The sequence below is a fragment of the Hoplias malabaricus genome, chromosome 5 (genome assembly GCF_029633855.1).
Source record: "Hoplias malabaricus isolate fHopMal1 chromosome 5, fHopMal1.hap1, whole genome shotgun sequence".
Classification (NCBI taxonomy): Eukaryota; Metazoa; Chordata; class Actinopteri; order Characiformes; family Erythrinidae; genus Hoplias; species Hoplias malabaricus.
In genome coordinates, this window is record NC_089804.1 from 40390802 (window position 1) to 40413484 (window position 22683).

At 46.2% G+C, this 22683-nt stretch overlaps 1 protein-coding gene across 1 annotated transcript in view; it reads left to right on the forward strand.

Annotated features, from left to right (window-relative positions):
• The first annotated feature begins 9562 nt into the window (after positions 1–9562).
• The window catches only part of cpne5b (copine Vb), a 188113-nt gene continuing 174992 nt past the window's right edge, over positions 9563–22683 (forward strand). Inside the window, exon 1 of the mRNA XM_066672265.1 lies at positions 9563–9679. Within this exon, the coding sequence (XP_066528362.1) occupies positions 9570–9679 (110 nt within the window). The 5' untranslated portion in view covers positions 9563–9569. The remainder of the gene's footprint in view (positions 9680–22683) is intronic.

The following is a 22683-nucleotide window of genomic DNA, read 5'->3' on the forward strand; positions in this document are numbered from 1 at the left end:
CACCGCTGGTATCGACTGTGAGAAAGAGTATTACTTCTGCGACCGTATGCATCAACATGCCTTCAACAGCTAGAGCTGCATCGGTGATGGATTATGATTTGGCAAGGTTCCTGAGGAGTCTTTGGAGGAGTCCAGCTACTCAAGGCCAAGAGGTCAAGAGAGCACAGCTGACCTCACGCTCTCAGGGTGAGCACCCTGCCCTTCCCTCTACCCCCCTTTCAGCCTAGAGGTAAATAAGGGAGTCGGACGTGTAGTGTTCTCCTCCAAGCCTGTTGAGCTGTTAGTGGCACCCTCTCAGTAAACAATGAGGACCTGTTTCCCCCTTTTCATTGACCTGTGGGATTCCTCAGGGGTCCATCCCTCCATCCTTTATGATGGTGTTAAGTGTCTTGTGTGTGTGGGTGTGTAATGCACAGTGCTGCTTGTGTGATGTTCTGTATAAACACACTCCAGCTCCAGGTTTGTTTATGAAAGTGAAATCACTTTGAGTCACGTCTCAAACAGAGCCACATCTGCTTCCCTGGCATTCCCTCAGTTTTCCAGCATTCCCGCATTCTCCGAGCATTCTCCCCTCTCCGCGCTCTGCCTCTCCCTCTCGCAGCACTCTGGGGGTCCTGGTCTGTGTTTTGTGGGGGTCTGCGGAGGGCCGATAACAAGGCCATTGTGTGAGGCGGTGTTTTGATGATTGCGGAGCTGGGCTGTGGTCAGGGCTCATTTGGCTAGTGGCAGGGGAGCGCACGTCTCTGCGGTGGGCTCAGAACTCACTGAGTCTTTTCTCTGCGTGAGGAAACCCACCCGAGCCGCGGAAAGGAAGCAGCGTGATGAATGGAAAGAGAAGTGAGACACACTACCGCTCCAGTGTCTGCGCTCACTGCAGGCTCTTCTCTTCAGATTCTGTTTACAGACGAAGGATCCTTTCATTTTAATTCGCCATCAACGTTCGCAAGAGTTCAATTTTCAGACTGCACTCTGTACTTGTTAAATCAATGCTGCGTTTACAACCTTTAAAGGAACAATCAGGGATTTTTTTCAGTGCTTTTTCTTCACAAATCTACATGTGGTGGACCCACTCCATGAAGCATAAACTGGATCATTCAGGGACCAAAAAAATGTTAGATTTTTCATCTTACGTGATTTATCCGATTTACGGATAAATATATGTAACTATCATAAATAATCACTTTCATAAATATTACTCATCAAAAAGTTATTTACTGCACCTTTAATTGGTGGTCTCTCTCTCTGCTCTGTTTTGATTGACAGGTGCCAAAAAGCACATGGTTCTTTGGTTCCTCCAGACTGTCTTGCCCTTACCCACCACACATCAGACCACTGTAACATGTAAAGAACGTACCTTTCAGAACGAACGTTTGCAATGGAAATGACATGCGTTGTATGGTGGCCCAGACGATCAAACACAAGAGCTTTAATAAACACAGAACTCTGAAGGCAGAACACAGGGTCCAGGGTTCAAGCCTCTTCTCGTCTCGCTGCATGTGAGTTCACAGGTGTGAGGGTGTGAGGGACTGGCTGTGTGTGAGGACTTGTGCTGGACTGGCTCACAGTTCAGACTGTGGTCCTACTTCCTTTAACTTAAAGGGAAAAAAATAAATGCTGTTTACTTGTGACCTCTGTTTCAAAACGTACCCCACTTCCTACATCCCACCTATGCACATTTAGAGATATCCCATAATCCAACACCAATATATCCACCAAACTGGCTGGCATCAATGCTGAAGTTATAAGAAGTGATGTAGCTTTGACTGCTTTGTGAATGAAGCACAACCAATCAGAACAAAGCTCGTTTATACACATCTTCAATGTAAAACGATGAAAACAGCTCAATTAAATCTGAGAAATACAGACAGGAGGAGAAACGTCATGTTAAAAGTCATTATCAAGAACGTTTGTTACATAAAACCACACTGATGTCTCAAAGTTCCAGTGAATCTCTGGGACTCAGTCCAGCGTGAACACGTATAATTCCTATTACATCGTATTAATGGCTGTTTTACAGAGCGGTCATCATCCGCAGCAGTGTACAGCCTGCAGTTCAGCTTATTTTAAGCTGCGTCTCTGGAGTCCTCTTATTGTCGGTGGCATTTAGTCGGTCAGATGTTAGTCAGAGTGACATTTGACCACTGCAGTGAGGCCATCTCCGCGTCGTCTGCCACTGGACTTCATCCAACGTAAAGAGAGCACTGAAGTCCGGCCGAAAACACATGGAGCTTTAATGAGAGCCTTAACTTCTTAGATTCTTCCAGACACTTCACTGTGGAGAATAAAGCTGAACAGTCACTGTGTTGAGGAAACAGCACCCCACCAATACACCCCCATCCTTTTTAAGACACCCACATTTTTACAGAAAAGGGCAAGGTTGGGATTAATCTAATGAGCAGGTCAGAATACATCTTCACTTTCGATGTCATTAAATCGTTGACCTGTAAACAAGGTCATTCTGAGGTGTCTAATGTGAAATGGAGCAGTGTAGGTGCTGATAGCATTATAGGATTTAGTTACTGCCCAAAATAGTCTGTAATATGGCCAGCGAAATGATTAATTGTGGGTTATTTAACCTCCACCAGCATGAGTTTGTTAGAGCCACAATTGCGGGTTCAAATCGTGAATTACTTCATTATTATATGTAAACAACAATTAACTACATAGAAAAACGGGCACAGCAACTCAAGCCTCGAGGTTTTAGTTTGTCTTCTTGGTCTTCTTCTTGTCGGATTGCTGGGCGGCTGTGGGATCCTTCCAGTGCAGGCTGTTGTAGGAGAGGAGGGCCGTGATCAAGTAGGTGATCATTCCCGTGTAGCCGCCGATGACCAAGCACAGCGGCTGCATGAGAACGAAGAGGCAGAAGACGTTTACAGAGGCACTTTCAGGGAGGTCCACGCGGTTCTCTTTGGTCGCTCGGAGGACTCCGAAGAAATAAATGAGCGCCACTGCGGGGTAAAAGGCTAGCTCCACCATATTGGTTTTGTATAAACCTTCCAAGTCCGTCCACGAGGTCCAGAGAGTTCCAGACGGTTTCAGCAGAAGCCTCAGTCGCACAACACTCCCACACACAGTTTCTCCAGAGTCGCTGAGCAGTGCAGAGATTTCTCCCAGGGAAGAGGGTGTTACCGCTAGTGACCTTTAATCTCAGGTTCAGGTAAAACATTAGCTTCCCGTGGCTTTATGGCACTTCTGAGAAGGCAGCAAGGTCTCCTCTCGGTGTCAGCGGGATCTGTGAGAGTGGTATTAAAGCTGGTGTTACACAGAAAGTGTTATTTTATATAAAGTTAACGTTAGAACAAAAGTAGTTCAAGGCGTTTGATTAATTAGCAGTTAGCTTAATTAGCAGATGGCTTATTTAGTACATCATTCTCATGTTGTTTTCATTTATTTAAAGAATTGTGTTCTTCATAAAACTGATGTTATTTAAAGACATATTCCCTCACACACTCACATACTCAGTCACTCACTCACTCACTCATATACATACACTTACCAACCCCCATACCCACTCATTCACATACTCTATACATACTAATTCACTCACACACTCACCAACTCACTCATTCACATACTCAGTCACTCACTCACTCATTCATAAACACAGTCACTCACTCACTCACTCCGATATATACTCACCATATACATACACTTACCAACATGCATACCCCTCATTCACATACTCTGTACATACTAATTCACTCACTAATATATACTCACACACTCACCAACTCACATATTCACTCATTCACATAGTCGCTCCCCATGCTGATTCACTCACATACATACTCACTCACTCATTCATAAACACAGTCACTCACATATTCATACGTTCACCAACTCACTCATTCATAAACACAGTCACTCACTCACTCATATACATACACTTACCAACCCGCATACCCCCTCATTCACATACACTATACATACTAATTCACTCATTCACTCACTCAGATATATACTCACCAACTCACTCATTCACATACTCAGTCACTCACTCATATACATACACTTACCAACCCGCATACCCCTCATTCACATACTCTATACATATTAATTCACTCACTCACAGATATATACTCACACACTCACCAACTCATTCACATACTCAGTCACTCACTCATATACATACACTTACCAACACGCATACCCACTCATTCACATACTCTATACATACTAATTCACTCAGATATATACTCACATATTCACTCACTCACATAGTCGCTCCCCATACTGATTCACTCGCATACATACTCACTCACTCATTCATAAACACAGTCACTCACATATTCATACGTTCACCAACTCACTCATTCATAAACAGTCACTCACTCATATACATAAACTTACAATTCACATACTCTATACATACTAATTCACTCACTAATATATACTCACACACACCAACTCACATATCTAGATTAAAAACCTACCTTTTCAAACAAGCTTTTGGTTAATCACTCACTTTCAGGTTACTCCTTCTATATTGGTGTTCGGGCTGGTTTTCATATTATCACTGTTCTGTATTAACCCTGTCATATCACCATAGCTACAGCATTTTTAGTTAGCTTTGTAGTAACCTCCAACACGTTGTCTGTTGCTGGGTTCTCTTGCCTGACCAGTGGAAGCTTTTTTCGCAGGACAAATTTGCCCGTTCTTTACCATGACCCTACTAACCTCTGTATTTTTATTTGTTCCCTTTGTCTGGCTTTCTTTCACCTGTCTCTCTCTCATGCTTTGAGATGTCCTGCTGCTCTCCAGGTGTTGCCCTGATCCAGCCTGTGTCCTGTACAAGATCCTGGCCTTGTCTCATCTACACTATCATGCTTGGCCATGCTGTTTTATCTCAGATTAACTCTGCACCTAATTTTAACTCTCACAGAAACCCTGATCACCTCCTCCTTCATCAGACTCATACATCACTAATATCATCATCCTCATCATTTTCTTTTCTGCTTCTCCATCATCACTAATCTACTACTTTTGTATTACTATAACCCCTTCATCTGTCATCATTTCACTTTTACTTCTGTTCTCTGTTGTTTCTCCGGTGTCGACCCGAGGAGGATGGGTTCCCCGTATGAGTCTTGGTTCCTTCCAAGGTTTCTTCCTCGTGTGCTGAGGGAGTTTTTCCTTGCCACTGTTGCCCCTGGCTCGCTCATAGGAGGCTTGGACCCGGATCTCTGTAAAGCGGCTTTGTGACGACTTTTTGTTGTGAAAAGCGCTATATAAATAAAATTTGATTGATTGATTGATATTCACTCATTCACATACATAGTCGCTCCCATACTTAGTCACTCATACATACTCACTCACTCATTCATAAACACAGTCACTCACATATTCATATGTTCACCAACTCACATATTCACTCACCCGTTCACTAACATATTCATTCACTCACATTCATACGCTCATGTATAATCATTTACTCAAACACTCACTCAGTCACTCACATAAATATTCACTCACATACTCACTCACTAATTCACATGCATAGTTGCAAAAATGATATATACACACCAACTCATTTACATAATAAATAAAACAATCACGTATTCACTTATGCATACACGGTCACTCATTTACATACATACACACACACACGCTCACTCACTCACTCACCTACTCACATACATACTCATACATATTCACTCGTGGTCAGGGAGTGCACCACAGGGGGTGCTATTGTGCTTTGCATCAGTGACATATTTGGTTGTTGTTGCTATGTCTTTAAACCTTTTCACTGCTCTCCTGGTTATATATGGCAGTGACATCACCAGTGTTCAAGCGTTGTGGCCTCCCACTCAGACGACCACTCACATCAGCCATCTTTTTATATACATTTTTATTGGATATTTAATGTGTTATTGCCTCTATGTGTTGGTAAGCCTTTAAACCGTCGTATATGAGCAGTCATTACAGCCGCAGCCTCTGTGATGTCTCACTCTTCACATCACGGGAGAGATTTCAACATGGAGTTTGAAGGTAAATAAATCTCAGAAGAAATCTAATTGATTACCTCTGGAGTCCTGGACTTGGCACGGAGCTGCTGAGCCGAATCAGGTGAGTGTTCCTCCAGGACGCGGGGTGTACCACCCCACTCACGCAGCTCTTTCCTGACAATGGTTCTCTAAGGGACGAAGATGTGGTTTCGTGGCATCGCTCCAGAGAACCTGGAGGTCCCTGATGCAACTGAGAGCCTGGATTAGTTTTGTGTGGAGTGCTTAGCTGGGATTAGTCTCCAGGAGCTGACTCCCCTAGAGACAGGTTGCCACCATCACCAGGAAAAAGAATGGGAATTGGTGGAATGGGGAAGAAAAACAAGAAGTCACTGGGAATATTCCCGAGTACCATGTTTTATTCATGACTGCTGCCTTGAGTGGGCTTTGGTGTGACGGTCTCTCCGACACCTGTGGACGATGGAGGGGCTGTTTTTTTTCTTGGGGGATTGTTATCTTGGCTGGCTCTGGTGATGATGGTCATAATGCTTGGGATGACATACACAACAGCAGGTGGGTTATGACAGTAGAGCTCCTGTCGGCTTCTCCGTTCCCTTTAATCATCTTCTCAGGACATCGTCAGGGTCTTCATTTGGGTCCTCACCCCCCTTCAATTTGTCGCTCTTAGTTGCAGCCGGAATGGGGTATTTTGGGCCTCTGACGCAGTGGCTGTGGAAAACATAATAATTAAGCCCCAGAATCACAGGAAATGGTGGCATTTGGCTGACGTGCTGGACGCTATTCCGCCCCCCCGCCGAACTTTCCATCTTTGTCCCGCTCGGTTTGATTCCTGTCGCCGTTTGGATATCCATCACTTCTCTTTGACCATGCAGCCCACCTACGAGTGGACCACCATGAGCTTGATGCTTGATTCCCGCTCTCCTGCTGGCACCGCATGGGACACAATTAGAGTTAAAGGTCCCCTGCTCCGCTCGCTCCTCCTCCGCTTCCTCCCCATGCTCAGGCCCGTGCCAGGTTTTCATCAGAGACACATCTGCACATTCTCTCGCCGTCCACCCACCAGCTCTCCATCCTTTCAAACCGAGCTCTGTCCTGACAGGAGGAATAGGGGGAGGGGTTGCAGGGTGGGGGAGGTGCAGCGGCCGAGGCCCGGCTGTGTCGGTGTTAGCTGATCTCCACAGCGCCTCCTCTGCATCTCCCCCCAGGAGCTGCCCTGGATATTTCGCTAAAGACAGATTCTGAACGGGGGTTGAGAACAATCAGCGCTCTTTAATGGCCTGCCGTCCCTCTGGGGAAAGGAGGACCCGGGGAAAGAAGCAGCAGTGACACATGCGATTCACATCCGTTCCGATCACTGGCAGCATTGCCCAGGCCTCTGTCAGAAAGCCTGGAATAGTTTCAGGATCATTGTTTTTGTGTTTGTTCAGATGGTGCTCACTTGGACAAGATTGAATTATTTAAAGTGGTTCCCAGGAATCCTTACAAAACTATTAATGACCACATTTCCATTTATTCATTCATTCATTCATTGTCCAGCTCAGGTTTGCCAGAATCACTGGGGGCAAGGCGGGAACACACCCTGGAGGGGGTGCCAGTCCTTCGCAGGGTGACACACACACTCACACATTCATTCACACACTCACACCTAGGGACACTTTTTAGTCGCCATTCCACCTACCAACAGGTGTTTTTGGACTGTGGGAGGAAACCAGAGCACCTGGAGGAAACCCACGCGGACACAGGGAGAACACACCACACTCCTCACAGACAGTCATCCGGAGGAAACCCACGCAGACACAGGGAGAACACACCACACTCCTCACAGACAGTCACCAGGGAGCAGGAATCGAACCCATATCCTCCAGATCCCTGGAGCTGTGACAGAGACTGTGCCGCTTCTAACAAAAACACACTAAATGTACTTTTTTTTTTCATAACAAACCATGAAGAACAACAGGAGACCACTGAATTTCACAGCTAGTGACTTCATTATGAGACAAATTATATATGTGCTTCTTATTTCCCACTGAAAGGTAAACACACATAAAAAGGAATATTTCTTTTGTTTTGGAAGCTGAACTCTCAATAATTACACAGTGCTGGGAATGAGAAAATATAAGTGAATTGCATTGATAGAGGGAATCTCTCTCTCTCTCTCTCTCTCCCTCTCTCTCCTCTCCCTCTCTCTCTCTCTCCTCTCTCTCTCCCTCTCTCTCCTCTCCCTCTCTCTCCTCTCTCTCCTATCTCTCTTTCCTCTCTCTCTCTCTTCTCTCTCTCTCTCTCTCTCTCTCTCTCTCTCTCTGGTTTTTCAGAACACTTGGGGTATTAACTGATGGAGCTGTCCATTGATGAGGTGCTGAAATCTACAGCATGCTGTGTTCCTCAGCTCTATTTCTCTCTGTTACAATCAATGATCCACGATCAGTACTCAGTCCCTTATATGTGAATGAATATGAACAAATCTGTTTAAACTGCTAGTGTAAACATTAATATCTTAACTTTCCTCCGTCCAGTGCCACCCAGAGCAGACGTGTGCTGTGGTCTTGGATTCTTGGACACTTTATTTTAGTTCAGTTATATCCAGAGGTAGAGTTTCCCTATGTTTATAGACATTACTGTTATAAATAACAAAGCGTCTACATCACTATAAATGAACCGAATTAACTGGAACAGATCTGAATTAAACACAGCTGAACTGAAATGACGACTGAACCGAGCTGATGAATTGAACTGAACGGATCCGAACAGCGTTGAACTGAAGTGAATCAAACTGATCTGAACAGAACCGAATCGAAGTGAACTGAACTAAGTTGTTGAACTAAGTAAGTTCGGATGTGTTGACAAACGTCACCGCGCGTGATGCAAACCCTCTTACCCTCTCCATAATGGTTTCTTAAGTGTTAAAGGGGAAGTCCACTAATGTTAAGAGAATTCAGCTGAATGATGAAGTGCGGTGATGGAGTGTGTTCCGATGTGAAATGCTGTTCCAGAGAAACGTGGCGTAAAAAAACGGTAAACACACACACAGCTCTTCCACAAAATGGTGACCCCTCCGGATTACGACCACTGAACTCTACAGGAATTTACAGCACAACTCTCTCTCTCTGTCTGTCTGTCTGTCTCTCTCTCTCTCTCTCTCTCTCTCTCTCTCTCTCTCTCTCTCTCTCTCCGGTGGAGGTAGGCAGGCAACCGCTGATGGAGGGGAGGAGATTTCGCCTCCTTTCACGCGCTGGATGGTGCTTGGCGCTCTCTCTCTCTCTCTTGCTGTCACTCTCTCTCTCTCTCTCTCTCTCTCACACGCACACACACACACGCTCAGACACTCTCACACGCCCAGCGCATCTCAGCCACATGTGTGGACCCTCACCAACCCAACCGCCCCCCTCAGCAGCGCTCGAGACCTCCACTTCCACCCCACCACCACCAGAGCGAGAAGAGGAGAGGAGAGGGTGTCCTCCCCCTGCCTCGCCTCCCGCCTCCGAGAGCCCGCTTTAAGGGTCCTTGTGCTCCGTGAACTGGCCTCCCCCAGCCCCCTCAGCAGCAGCCACAGCGGGAAAGAAAGCCCGCCCTTAGGTGCGAGCCCCTCTCGAGCCCCGGTGCCCACTCATGGATGGAGACGTTATGGACAAACTGGACGACATGGCTTCGGTGTACGAGTTCGACCCGTTCACGGGCAACATTCCCGCCACCAAAGTGGAGATCACAGTCTCCTGCAGGTAAGAGAGGGAGGTGTGTGTGTGTGTGTATGGGAGGGGGGCGAGCGTTGCTTTGCATGGACCGTGACTCTAAAGCTTAGCCTCGGGGTGGTCCTTAAGCCTCTTCGTCTCTGGCTCGAGATGCGTTAACGTGTCGTTGCTGATTCACGTGCGAACGACGCCCACCCTCCGTTCAGTTCCACGCAACACTTTCTTTTTCCCTCAGAAAGTTGCTCCAAAGTAAGAGTCGCGTCTTTCCCCCCGCGTCTCAGCGAGGGCTCTCCTCCTTTCTCCTGCGCCCTGACGTTCTCCTGATGTTTCTGTGATGTCTCAGTGGTCTCCGCGGGTCCCGTAGACGCTCAGAACCACCGGAGCACCTCAGCCCACAGCTCTGTGGTCCGTTAACCATCAGGACAGTGATCTGGGGCTGGGGCCGGTTCCTGCATCCCACTGAATTAGGCAACATTTCAACAACCAGCCAAAGCATTAGAACCACCTCCTTGTACCTTCACGCTCTCCATCTGTTCAGTTCCACAACTACAGACCGTAATCCACCTGTTGCTCTGCATACTTTGTCCATGCTCATGACCCTGGACGGAGCACCAGAGCAGGTCTGCTCTAATCTGGGTGGTGGTCCACTCTCTGACGTGGTGGTGGTGTGTTGGTGTGTGTTAGTGCTGGTGCGAGTGGATCAGACACAGCAGTCGCCGCTGAGTTTTTAAACACGGCGTCCACTCACCGTCCGCTCTGTTACACGCTGCTTTCTTCTTGTGAGAGACAGTAGCTCATCTGTCTTTCTCTGTTTTTCTGGATATTTTGGGAGGTGGGCTTTCCTCAGTGAAAAACACAAACAGCACACCTCTACTATGTCAGTGTCACTGCAGCGCTGCGAGCGATCCACCCCTGAATCACACCTGCCCCGTGGTGCCCCTGAGTAGATATACATTTGCATATTTCCATGTATTTCCATGTCATATGGCAGTAAGGTTAAAGAAGTGTATATATGTATTTGAACAAAAATAACAGCGCAGGGGTTTGTGGTTCTTAAGAGAGGAGGCTGTGTGTGTGTGTGTGTGTGTGTGTGTGTGTGTGTGTGTGTGTGTGCTATTTGAGAGCTGTAAAATGACTGGGCTGAATAACCGGAGCTCCTTCTGACTGCTCCAAAGGCCCCAGAGCTTCCAAAGATGCCGTCCATGAATTCTGAGCTCTCATTTTCACCCTGGACTGGGCTCGTTTTGTTCATTAGCAGTGTGTTTGAGTGTGTTCGGTCTCGGTGATATGTAGAACCCTATATCCTACATGTTCAGTTATAATAACCATGATGACGCTCCATGGTATGATAGTGTTATATTAACAAAGACATTGGGGTATTGCTAGTTTTATGAGAATAAAAACAGATGGAAGTGCACTGTGATGATTAGCTGAGGGTGTAAACTGATGCATTTAATAACGCTGTCGTTTTATTGGTTTAAAAAAGCTGAACTTTACGAATGTGTCACTTCTCTCTGACACTTTTGACTGCAGTTGTAAACACATAGGAGATGACTGTAGTTTCTAAATATAAGAGTCTAAGGACACCATATGAACTCCAGTATGGATCAGTGGTGTCTTTTTTAAACAGTAATAGTAAATACAGTATAAACCACCCTTCACAGTAGTTTTACTGCAGACAAACAGTGCTGTGCTGTAGAAGCCACTGCCAGGTTCACTGTAACTCCACTGTGCTGTTGTTTACAGGGACAAACCTCTGAAATGAGTGATGTTTTATTTTAGACCACAGTCCTATTCCAGTCTGTTGTAGATCGGAACTGTAGCGTGCTGCTTTCCAAGAGACTGACCTTGTCCTCCGCTTCGGCGTTTTCCACCGAGCCTCTGCTGCACTGCTGCCTCACGCCCACTGATCTGAGCCCGAGCCGAGTCCGACACCGCTCCACACTCCCACGGCCAAACACAGAGATGGCATGGTTTTATCAGAGCCCCAGGGTCCTGTAGTGTAGCGCGCTGTGGCGGTGGATTCATTAATGAGCTCCTCTAGGTTTAAAGGATTACTCCAGAAGTCCTTGTCAATCGCCATTGACTAGAACTGACATTGACTTGAAACTCACAAATAACTGAAGCATGTGTTCTTTTACTAAGCAGAAGGGAACACGGCTGACCATGGTGCCGTGCGCTGAAGGACGGACTGTTTTTTAAGGTGGTCTTGTGGTGTAGAGATAAGTGACAACTGCTATTAAAGGAATATGTCTCTATTTCCTAATGTCTCACATCTGAACACTGGAACTAGGAGAAAAATGCCGTTGGTGACGCTGTGGGTGAGGTCCTGGAGGTCTTGGGTTTGAGACTCAGCTGTCTATGAGGACCTTGCTGTGTTCTCCCTGTGTCTGCGTGGATTTCCTCCGGGTGACTGTCTGTGAGGAGTGTGGTGTGTTCTCCCCGTGTCTGTGTGGGTTTCCTCCGGGTGACTGTCTGTGAGGAGTGTGGTGTGTTCTCTCTATGTCTGCGTGGGTTTCCTCTGGGTGACTGTCTGTGAGGAGTGTGGTGTGTTCTCCCTGTGTCTGTGTGGGTTTCCTCCAGGTGACTGTCTGTGAGGAGTGTGGTGTGTTCTCCCTGTGTCTGCGTGGGTTTCCTCCGGGTGACTGTCTGTGAGGAGTGTGCTGTGTTCTCCCTGTGTCTGTGTGGGTTTCCTCCGGGTGACTGTCTGTGAGGAGTGTGGTGTGTTCTCCCTGTGTCTGCGTGGGTTTCCTTCGGGTGACTGACTGTGAGGAGTGTGCTGTGTTCTCCCTGTGTCTGTGTGGGTTTCCTCCGGGTGACTGTCTGTGAGGAGTGTGGTGTGTTCTCCCTGTGTCTGCGTGGGTTTCCTCCGGGTGACTGTCTGTGAGGAGTGTGGTGTGTTCTCCCTGTGTCTGCGTGGGTTTCCTCCGGGTGACTGTCTGTGAGGAGTGTGGTGTGTTCTCTCTGTGTCTGCGTGGGTTTCCTCCGGGTGACTGTCTGTGAGGAGTGTGGTGTGTTCTCCCTGTGTCTGTGTGGGTTTCCTCCGGTTGCCTTGTGTGGTTTCCTCCCACAGTCCAAAAACACATTGTCTTGGCTGTGTGTAATTATCCACAGATGTTTGTGTGTGTGTGAGTGTGAGTGACTGGGTGAGTATGTTCTTGCCTTACACACAACGACTCCAGGTGATCTGCTGAAGGACTCTATTCCAAATGAAGTGCTTATGTGAATTGATTAATGAATGAATGAATGAATGAATATAAGTCTCTCAGAAATGGAAGTAGACGCTTTAAGTGCTCTCTTCCAAAATTGATTAAATAAAACACTCATGGTAAACGGCTTGTGGCTGTGTTTGGTTCATGAGCCCATGCTAATGAGGCCACACAAATGAACCTAGGGGAAAAATACAAGTTAAAAAGCATGGGCCCTTAATGGCTTAGCTTCTGGCTTCACAGTGCCACACTACATATACATTATTGATGAAATGGTATGGCCTGCTGGGAGTGAACGCTCCTGACAGTCCTCCACGTTTTAGTGACACCCCGCTGTGAAGAGCAGCTGCAGAACGTATGCTTAAATTACAGTGTTTACTCTGAATTTACACTGCATTAAGGAGATGGCTGTGATGCATTCAATTGGCTCATTTAAAGTGGTAATGAATTGCTGGAGCACCCACATATATTGCCCTGTGTGGCTGGTTAATTCTGTTCAAGCTGAAGAAGACCCTCATGATCCTCAGGACACCAGCTCAATGCTAAATGTCGGCTGTGGGTAACACCCCAATGTTCTCGGCATTCAACACCAGGTCCTCCATAACTGTTATAATGTGGTAGCATGCAATCAAATCCTCACAATGTTGCAACATATAGTGTAAAGCCTTTCCCAGAGGATTAGAGGCTGTTAGTGCAGCAAAGTGAGAGAGAGGTCATGCTATTTATTTCCTGTAACCAGGTAAAGTCTTTATTCAGAATGGTGACATGAATTAGCTTTTATTAAGTGTGTTACTACATGTATTATGAGTATTACTTCATATATGTCAAGTGGTGCATCTTGTGAACCTTAATGTGTGAGCACCATTTCAGAAAACACAGTAAAATCCAGAAGAATATATGAATTATTATAATATATTTCTATTGTTTTGTTGAATGTGAGAACTTCGCTTGCAACAGTCTGTACACCCTTTATCCCTTCACTGGAATATAGCACCTTCATTTGTTGCTAATGAATCCGTAATCAATACATGGCAGTGAGGACTTGCTGGAGTACATAGCCTCCTCCATTGAGGACACATTATAACTCACAGTAGCAATGAATAATAATAAGTAAGCTATGCTTTGGCAGATCTCCAGGGCTCACTCATTACACCAGTCTCTTCCACTCCGCATAATACCAACCATCTATTCTCTCTGTAAGCCTACCATTACAGTGTCCTCCATTCAAACTCCAAAGCCCTGCTATTTCGGTTCACTAACACATGCTCATTATAGCAGATGGCGTAAATAAGGTCAAAGCCCATGTTTAGTGGCTACTATTATAGCCCCCTGTGCTCCTAAATATGTATCATTAGAACCAGAGCCCATGAATTAACACACGCAGCCATTCAGTCGTGAATCTAAAGGATCAGGCTTTAGTTTTCTCTTTATATGATATGTGTAATGTGTATAATATGATGTTATATGTCCATTAAATCATTTAATAATATACGTTACATTATGGGGCGACATGGTGGTGGGTGTGGGTTTGAGTCCCGCTCCGGGTGACTGTCTGTGAGGAGTGTGGTGTGTTCTCCCTGTGTCTGCGTGGGTTTCCTCCAGGTGACTGTCTGTGAGGAGTGTGGTGTGTTCTCTCTGTGTCTGCGTGGGTTTCCTCCGGGTGACTGTCTGTGAGGAGTGCTCCAGGTGCTCCGGTTTCTTCCCACGGTCCAAAAACATGTTAGTAGGTGGATTGGCGACTCAAAAGTGGCAGTAGGTGTGAGTGACTGTGTGAGAATGTGTGTGTTGCCCTGTGAAGGACTGGCGCCCCCTCCAGGGTGTATTCCCCCTTGTGCCCAATGATTCCAGGTAGGCTCTGGACCCACCGCGACCCTGAACTGGATAAGTGCTTACAAACAATGAATGAATGTTACACTATATGAGTTATGAGTGTACTAAACGTAACACCCATTTTCAATATGAAAGAAATGCCTTCAACTAAATGGGACACACTGGAGCAGCTACACATGAGCATAAGGCCATCATGCTCAATGCAAAACATCAGCTACCCCCCCACCCCAACAATGGGCAGTAGTGAAGGACAGTGTACTTTACAGTGATAGAGGTACCACTCTGTACTTTTAGATTAAACTGGAATGGCATTTGTGATGCAGAGTTAGTCGTCCATTACGAGCACTTGACCTCAGTAATGTTTCTGTGGCCAACTGCAGTCCTCTTCAAAGTAATTTTCTAAATCTTCCAACATCAAGTGTAAAAACAAATTCTATGAATTTTCATAACTTAAAGGAACACTAAGTAATATTTTTACCTTAAAATTACCCCTTCAAAATCATTGTGAGGATCCACTGGCCTGTAATAAGGAGAGCAGAGCCTGTGGTTTTGCTACTCAGGGCTGAGCACCGAAGAAACTGCGCTATTGAACTTTTGGAGGAGGGTAGGTTAAATACTTTGCCAAGTGTGGATGGAGAATTCTTTTCAATTGCTGGCTGCACTGCCCCCACAAATGAAATATAAGGAATGCTCCGTGCACATCCACATTTAATTTATAAACACAGCATAAACGGGCCTTAGCTGAGTGTGCCTCTTGAAGCCTGTGAGGCCAGCCACCACTTCTTTTCTAAAGCTGTATATGGGCACCCACTGCGATTAGACTTTGGAGAAGAAGGAAAGCTGTGAATGAAAGAGGAAAAGGTTATAGTTTCATAATGTTTTCAGCTTCAGAGGGGCTTTGGAGGTCCATCACCTGGCTAACTCACCAACTGCAAAGAGCCTTTAATAATAAAATAAATTATAATTATATTAGATCTAATCCAACCTCCTGACTGACAGGGTTCCAGGGTTTGTGCACCATTTTATAGTCCGATTTTATCAATTGTGCTGCCATAAATCCCTTCAGGTCACCACTCTGGACGACCATCCACTGCCGTACAGCTTTGAGGGTTTTTACAACTAGCTTCTGGAGTAATCTATTTTCTTGATCAGTCTTAAGGAAGTACATCGCATTCTCGTTTCCATCGGTTTAATACGTCCTGCTGTGTGTTTGATGTTCCTTTTCAAAACTGTGAACCCTGCATTCTCACGCAGCACTCTGTAACAGTTCACTTCAAAAGATTTGTCCAGATCTAGCGCTCGATTTGGCGAGATATCATCCGGCGTTAAGCTCAGCAGCCTCTCCGGAGGAGAAAAGCGGGAATATCAGTCAAAATCAGTCCATATCCTCAAAAGTGTATCGGCCTGTGATCTACCACAGCTTGGCCCCCATTTAGATCCGTGTTCCAAGACCATTTTCTTGGCGCCTAGAGGGAAATGTGTATATTAGCTGTATAATGTTCTTAATAGAGCTTCATGCTGCTGTTTCTGCAAGAGGAATTATATATCAGTGAAGTCCATATCCCCATCCTCCTATGACATGCCATGCATTCATATCCATTCTTATCTATGACAGGAGTCCCACAGTGTGTAGGACAGTAGAAGAGGCGCACAGTTCTGAGGCATCCCATTTTTCTCTTTCATTCATTCATTATCTGTAACCCTTATCCAGTTCTGGGGCACGGTGGGTCCAGAGCCTTCCTGGAATCATTGGGCGCAAGGCGGGAATACACCCTGGAGGGGGCGCCAGTCCTTCACAGGGCAACACACACACACATTCACTCACACACTTTTGAGTCACCAATCCACCTACCAACGTGTGTTTTTGGACTGTGGGAGAAAACCGGAGCACCCGGAGGAAACCCACGCAGACACAGGGAGAACACACCACACTCCTCACAGACAGTCACCCGGAGGAAACCCACGCAGACACAGGGAGAACACACCACACTCCTCACAGACAGTCACCTGGAGAAAACCCACACAGACACAGGGAGAACACACCACACTCCTCACAGACAGTCACCCGGAGGAAACCCACACAGACACAGGGAGAACACACCACACTCCTCACAGACAGTCACCTGGAGAAAACCCACACAGACACAGGGAGAACACACCACACTCCTCACAGACAGTCACCCGGAGGAAACCCACGCAGACACAGGGAGAACACACCACACTCCTCACAGACAATCACCCGGAGGAAACCCACACAGACACAGGGAGAACACACCACACTCCTCACAGACAGTCACCTGGAGAAAACCCACACAGACACAGGGAGAACACACCACACTCCTCACAGACAGTCACCCGGAGGAAACGCACACAGACACAGGGAGAACACACCACACTCCTCACAGACAGTCACCTGGAGAAAACCCACACAGACACAGGGAGAACACACCACACTCCTCACAGACAGTCACCCGGAGGAAACCCACGCAGACACAGGGAGAACACAGCACACTCCTCACAGACAGTCACCCCGGAGGAAACCCACGCAGACACAGGGAGAACACACCACAATACTCACAGACAGTCACCCGGAGGAAACCCACACAGACACAGGGAGAACACACCACACTCCTCACAGACAGTCACCTGGAGCGGGACTCAAACCCACAACCTCAGGTCCCTGGAGCTGTGTGACTGCGACACCTACCTGCTGCTCCACAGTGCAGCCCTACTCAAATATCAACTGGTCTGAAATATGTAAAGTGGATTTTCCTTTATTAAACTCAACTTTGACACTTGTAACTATACCACACTCTACGTCTTCAAACACTAGTTAGAATTAGTATTAAGTGTGCAACTGGGACACGGCTCGTATACATTTCCACCGGCTTTCTGTGTCGTCCGGAACAAGGGCTTGAGAAAGTTAACATTCCTGTCCTCATCCTATCCTTTCATGTGTCCACATCCTTTAATTGTAACCAGTGGTTCCTCCCCTTTCATGCTTAGCCATTTTCAGGTTGCTAATTGGCCTCAGCTCGGTTCCTTAAGGGATCCTCTCTTCATATCTGGCTCGGCGGGCTTCGGCGGAGGGGTTTGATCTCGGCTCTTCTACCTACTGTAACCAGACGTGTCCCGGTTGCTGGATGCTGGTGTTAAATAATGCAGGGTCTGCACGGAACGAGAACTTGAAAGAGTGGCGGGGAGGCGGGAGCCTTTGTGTTTACAGCTGAGTTTTACACAGTGGCTCTGCTGGGAGAGGGAAGAGCCTCCCTTTAAAGGTGCGAACAGGCCAGCAGCATTCACACTTCAGATACAAAACTGTAGTGAGGCACTTCTGTTAGATCTGTGTCCGCTCCCTCTCCAACTCTCTGAGATCCACTGGTTGAAAGCACAGGGAAAATAGGCAGGAAACACTAATATATTGATGCTTAGAAACTAAATCAACATTTAAATTACATTTACATTTATTCATTTATTCATTTAGTGACAGCTTTTATGTTGAAATGTGCAAACAGCGGAAGACAAACTGAGGCAAAGCTCCCAGAGTGTGCGGATTTATTAAATACAAATGGAGACCTCGAGGACACATAATATATGCAGCTTTTTTTTCCCCCCCGCCTTCTTAAGACCTGTATTGTGTTTACATCTCTTCCTCCATTTTCTTAAATTATTTCTCAGTCAAACCTTGGGACACTGTGAAGCCCTGGGCAAGGATTTACCTCAGAGACTTCTCTCTCCTCCGTTTGTTTTCCTAATGGGTTATTCAAATTAGTACATTATAAATAAACTGAATTATTATTATTTTTTTTAACGCACTAAGTTTAACAGAATCTATGACAATAAACAGCTGACATACAGCTGCATGTAAACGTTTACATTCTAAAGACATGTAGGTCCTCCACAGGAAATGCCACTCTATCACTCCGGAGTAGGTAGTTCAGCTGTTTAACAGACAGGGGGCTCTATACCTTACTAGTCACTACTTGTTATTGGGCGCGGTGACCCTCCGTTTGTGTGCAGCTACTCCACTATAGTGCAACAAGAGCTCCAAAAAGGATTGCAGATTTAAATTTAAAAAGTACCTCAGTAAATTGTAACATTTGTACGTTTTGCTTTGTTATGTTTTGTAGTTATTGAGCTCCCATCCACTGGTGGCGCTATTTCCCTAAATAAACTTTCCATTACCTGCCCAAAGAAGAGCTGCGAAAACAGTATGGTTTTCTGTTAGTGATGGTATTACACACACACAACACAACACACTACTGTTTCTAACATTTGGGAGTTCTCAGTTAAGTTTAGGGTTAGGTTTAGCTTTTAAGGTTATGGTCAGGGTTAAGTTTAGGGTTAAACCTATGGCTAGGGTTAGGTTTAGAGATCAGTGATAGCTTTTAACCGGCTCAAAACACAGCTGTTTCTAACCTTTTGGAGTTTAGAGTTAGGTTTTCCGTTACGTTTAGAGTTAGAGGGTTAAGGTTAAGTTTGGGGCTAGGGTTGAGTATGAGGTCTAAGGTTAAGATCAGGGTTTTAAGGCTGATTTTTTCCCTCTAAGTCACCTGAAATTTGCTTGAACATCCACAAAATAAGCGGTACACATTTTACAAATCTACAAATGATAAAATGCATATGATTTCACCTTGGGACCAGTCGCCGCCTGCTGTTTTCTGGAGCTTGTGCATGAATCGATTACTTGAGATCTTCATCAAACACACTCAATGATCTCATTATTATGGACAACACAGAGTAAATAAAAGTCCCTGTTTACTCTGAAGCTCGGGGTTTGGAAACAGAAATGAGGATGTTTGCCCACCCCCCAGTCTTCCGTCCCCAGGCCCCTCAGGAGTCGGTGTCCAGTGGTTCCATTGTTTAACTGCCTGTGTCAGAGCATACCTACAGAGAGTTATTCTCCTCTGACACCATTTTAACACAGTGTAATCCCTGCAAACAATTCCAGGCGATAATTCTCAGCCCTTCCCTCCTCAGCCTCCCGGGGAAGAGAAATTACGGCCTGTCTTTTGGTGTAATTACAGCCATTTTGGAGCAATTACCGGTTTCCTCATTAAAATCCCTGTCAGTGTGATAAGGCGTCAAAACTGTGGAGAAGTAAAAACGGAGGAGGGGAAAATAACACACGTCTGGGAAAGAAGGGAAGATAACGGTGGGATTACAAGAGGCAGATAAAGCGGGAACAGACCGATTATTCCGTGTACACTTCAATGATTCTCCATTGTGAACTCCTGATCTTTTTATCAGAAGTTTTGCAGTCTTATCTGAGAGGGGGGTGTTTTTAACACATTGTTCAAAGCACTGTAACTGACACAGACACTGATTCTGAATGACTGAGGTGTCCAAAAGGCTGTGAAGCAGTGGATCTGCGTTCTCTGGCGTGATGGACCAGGGGGATGAGTCGAAAAAGAGGTCTGCGATCCAGTACCGATCGTCCAACATCAGTATTCAAACCTCACATGATATTCCAATGGCTGAATGCCATCAAATCCTCACCGAAAAAGTTCCAACATTTACTTCAAAGCCTTCCCCGAAGCTCAGAAGCTGTGACTGCACCGACGTGAGGCCACCTCCCTCCCGATACTCTTCAGAAGCTGTGATGGAGCGGCAGGTGTCCAGAAAGGTTTGGCCACGGTGTAAGTGGAGATTATTAGTGAGCTCCAGGAGCAGGTGCTGTTTAAACAGTTCTTCTGTGGTGAGGGTTCTTCAGGGCTTTTGGGGTGGGGAGTGAGGGGTGGGGGCGGAGTGTTCTCATTCACTTCTCCTCTTCCCTCATTCCTCTTCTTCTTCTGTCTCCCCTCCTCTTTTTCCTCTCTCACATTTTCTTCTCTGAGGCCTCCTCTGCCTTTGCCTCTCTCTTTTCCTTCTCCTCTCTCCTTCTGTTCTCCTTAAGTCTGAGAGAGAGAGAGAGAGAGAGAGAGAGAGAGAGAGAGAGAGAGACAGAGATTTGATATATGCGGCTCTGGTGGCTGATTAGCTGTGAGTAGACGTTGTGGTGGTCCTCACAAGTTCCGAGGTTATTTATTTATATATATATATATATATATCATGTGAAAATGAAAGAGTGAAATGATTTACATTTGGTGACTGAGGTAATGGTTTGCTACAGTTATCCTCAGCTACATTCTATTATTTCTATAGAAAGTACTCACCAATATAGCAAAACCTGTGTGTGTGTGGGTGTGTTCTCTCAGTGTATTAAATCCAGTAGACATCCTGCCAAGATGGTGCTCTCTGCTCTAACATCTGTTGCTCTGGTCTGTGTGCCTCTCTCAGCAGTAAGGAGGGCTAGCGTTGTCACTCAGTGTCACCCACCTTTGAGCTGATGCCTAAGGCTCTCTGTCTCTCTCTCATGCTCTCTCTCATGCTCTCTCTCTCTGTCACTCTCTCTCTCTTTCTCTCTCTCATGCTCTCTCTCTCTGTCTCGCTCTCTCACGCTCTCTCTCACTCTCTCTCTCTGTCTCTCTCTCTCTCTCTCTCATGCTCTCTCTCTCTGTCTCGCTTTCTCTCTCTCTCTCTCTCTCTCTCTCTCTCTCTCTCTCTCTTATGTTGGCAGCTGATGTTGATGCGAGGAGTCATGTGCCGACACATGACCACATTAAAGAGAAATAAAGGAGACACCTGTGGGTTTCCTGGTGGCTGTGGATGGTAACTTCCTGTGCTGTAATGTTGCTCTGATTTTGCTTACATCTCAACGGCTGAAATTCCCAAGCGCTATGTGACGACGCCGACCACTTTCCCGAGCAGGAGCCGGAGCAGGCGCTGGATATTGTTGGAGCTAGGGTTAGGGTTAATGTGGCGGTGTAGGATTTTTCTAAACCAGGTTTAATCCCTGTATCAGCTCCTTCCTTTCCCTGACCTTGTGAAATAACTTGACCTACAACAGTTCAACTTCACTCTGTGGTAAACGCTGCTGCAGACTCAGGAGTTGTGGGAGTTTGGAGGTGTGTGTGTGTCTGTGTGTGTAGGTGGGGGAGTCTCTCACAGTGGTCAGCACTCTCAGAGAACAGAGTGGATTAGTTTTTCTCTGGTTCATTCTTTGACGTCTGCTAACATCCACCGATCTGATGTTCGCAGGTTTATTTGTCCTTCTTTTTACAAGTGTTGGACCCAGCTGACCGGGCCTTTTTCTATCAGGTTACTGCAGTGAACGTGACGGGGATGGAAAATCCTCTTTATTTCTCATTGCTACCGTAGCACCGAGGCCTGGGTTGCAGCCGTATGTGGTTCCTTTGGAACCCTCTACATAATTCAGCTTGTAAAGGCTTCCACAACAGCGGCCCCATGGGAAGTATCCAGTCCCGAGGCAGTGACTTGAAGGCCTGCTTTGATTGGCTCTTGTTCTTTGTCCACTGCAAATGTGTAAGTTTGAGGAAAACTTTGTGGAACTGTGCTGACTGCTAACCAGCCTTTCAGCTTGTACTACCCATAATCCCTTGCTCTCCTCCTCTAGCAATTAGTGCTCGAGTCTGGTCCCGAACTCTGCTCTCCGTATCTAAGAAGGGATCTGTGTGGCATCTCTAAAATTGCCTGGATACCTAGGTGTCCATGGCTGACGGTAGAATCAAATGACGAAACCTTCACAACTGATATGAGAGCTGATCCCAAACTATCGAATCTTCATGACTGTGTGACTGTAGCTCTAAGCAAATGATTTAATGAAGGGATCATCTCTTGTCCACTGCTAACACCGACTGGACACGTCCAGATAAATTCAGGTGTCTGACCCGCGGAGAGAAAGAGCGTAGGGTCCAGTGCGATGCTTCAGTGCCTCTGTCTGTCAGTGCACGCCTGAGCCAGGGGGTGGAGGCAGGGGGCGGGGGGAGTGAAGCAGTCACTCGGTCGGGGCTTGGACTCTCCGAGTCATTTCAAAGGTTTGGAACAACATCCTGAGGATCTTCAAATTCAGCTCTGATATGACGACAGCGTTCTGTAATAATAATAAAAATAACTCATCATTCTTATTATATAATAATACATGTTTAGGACAAA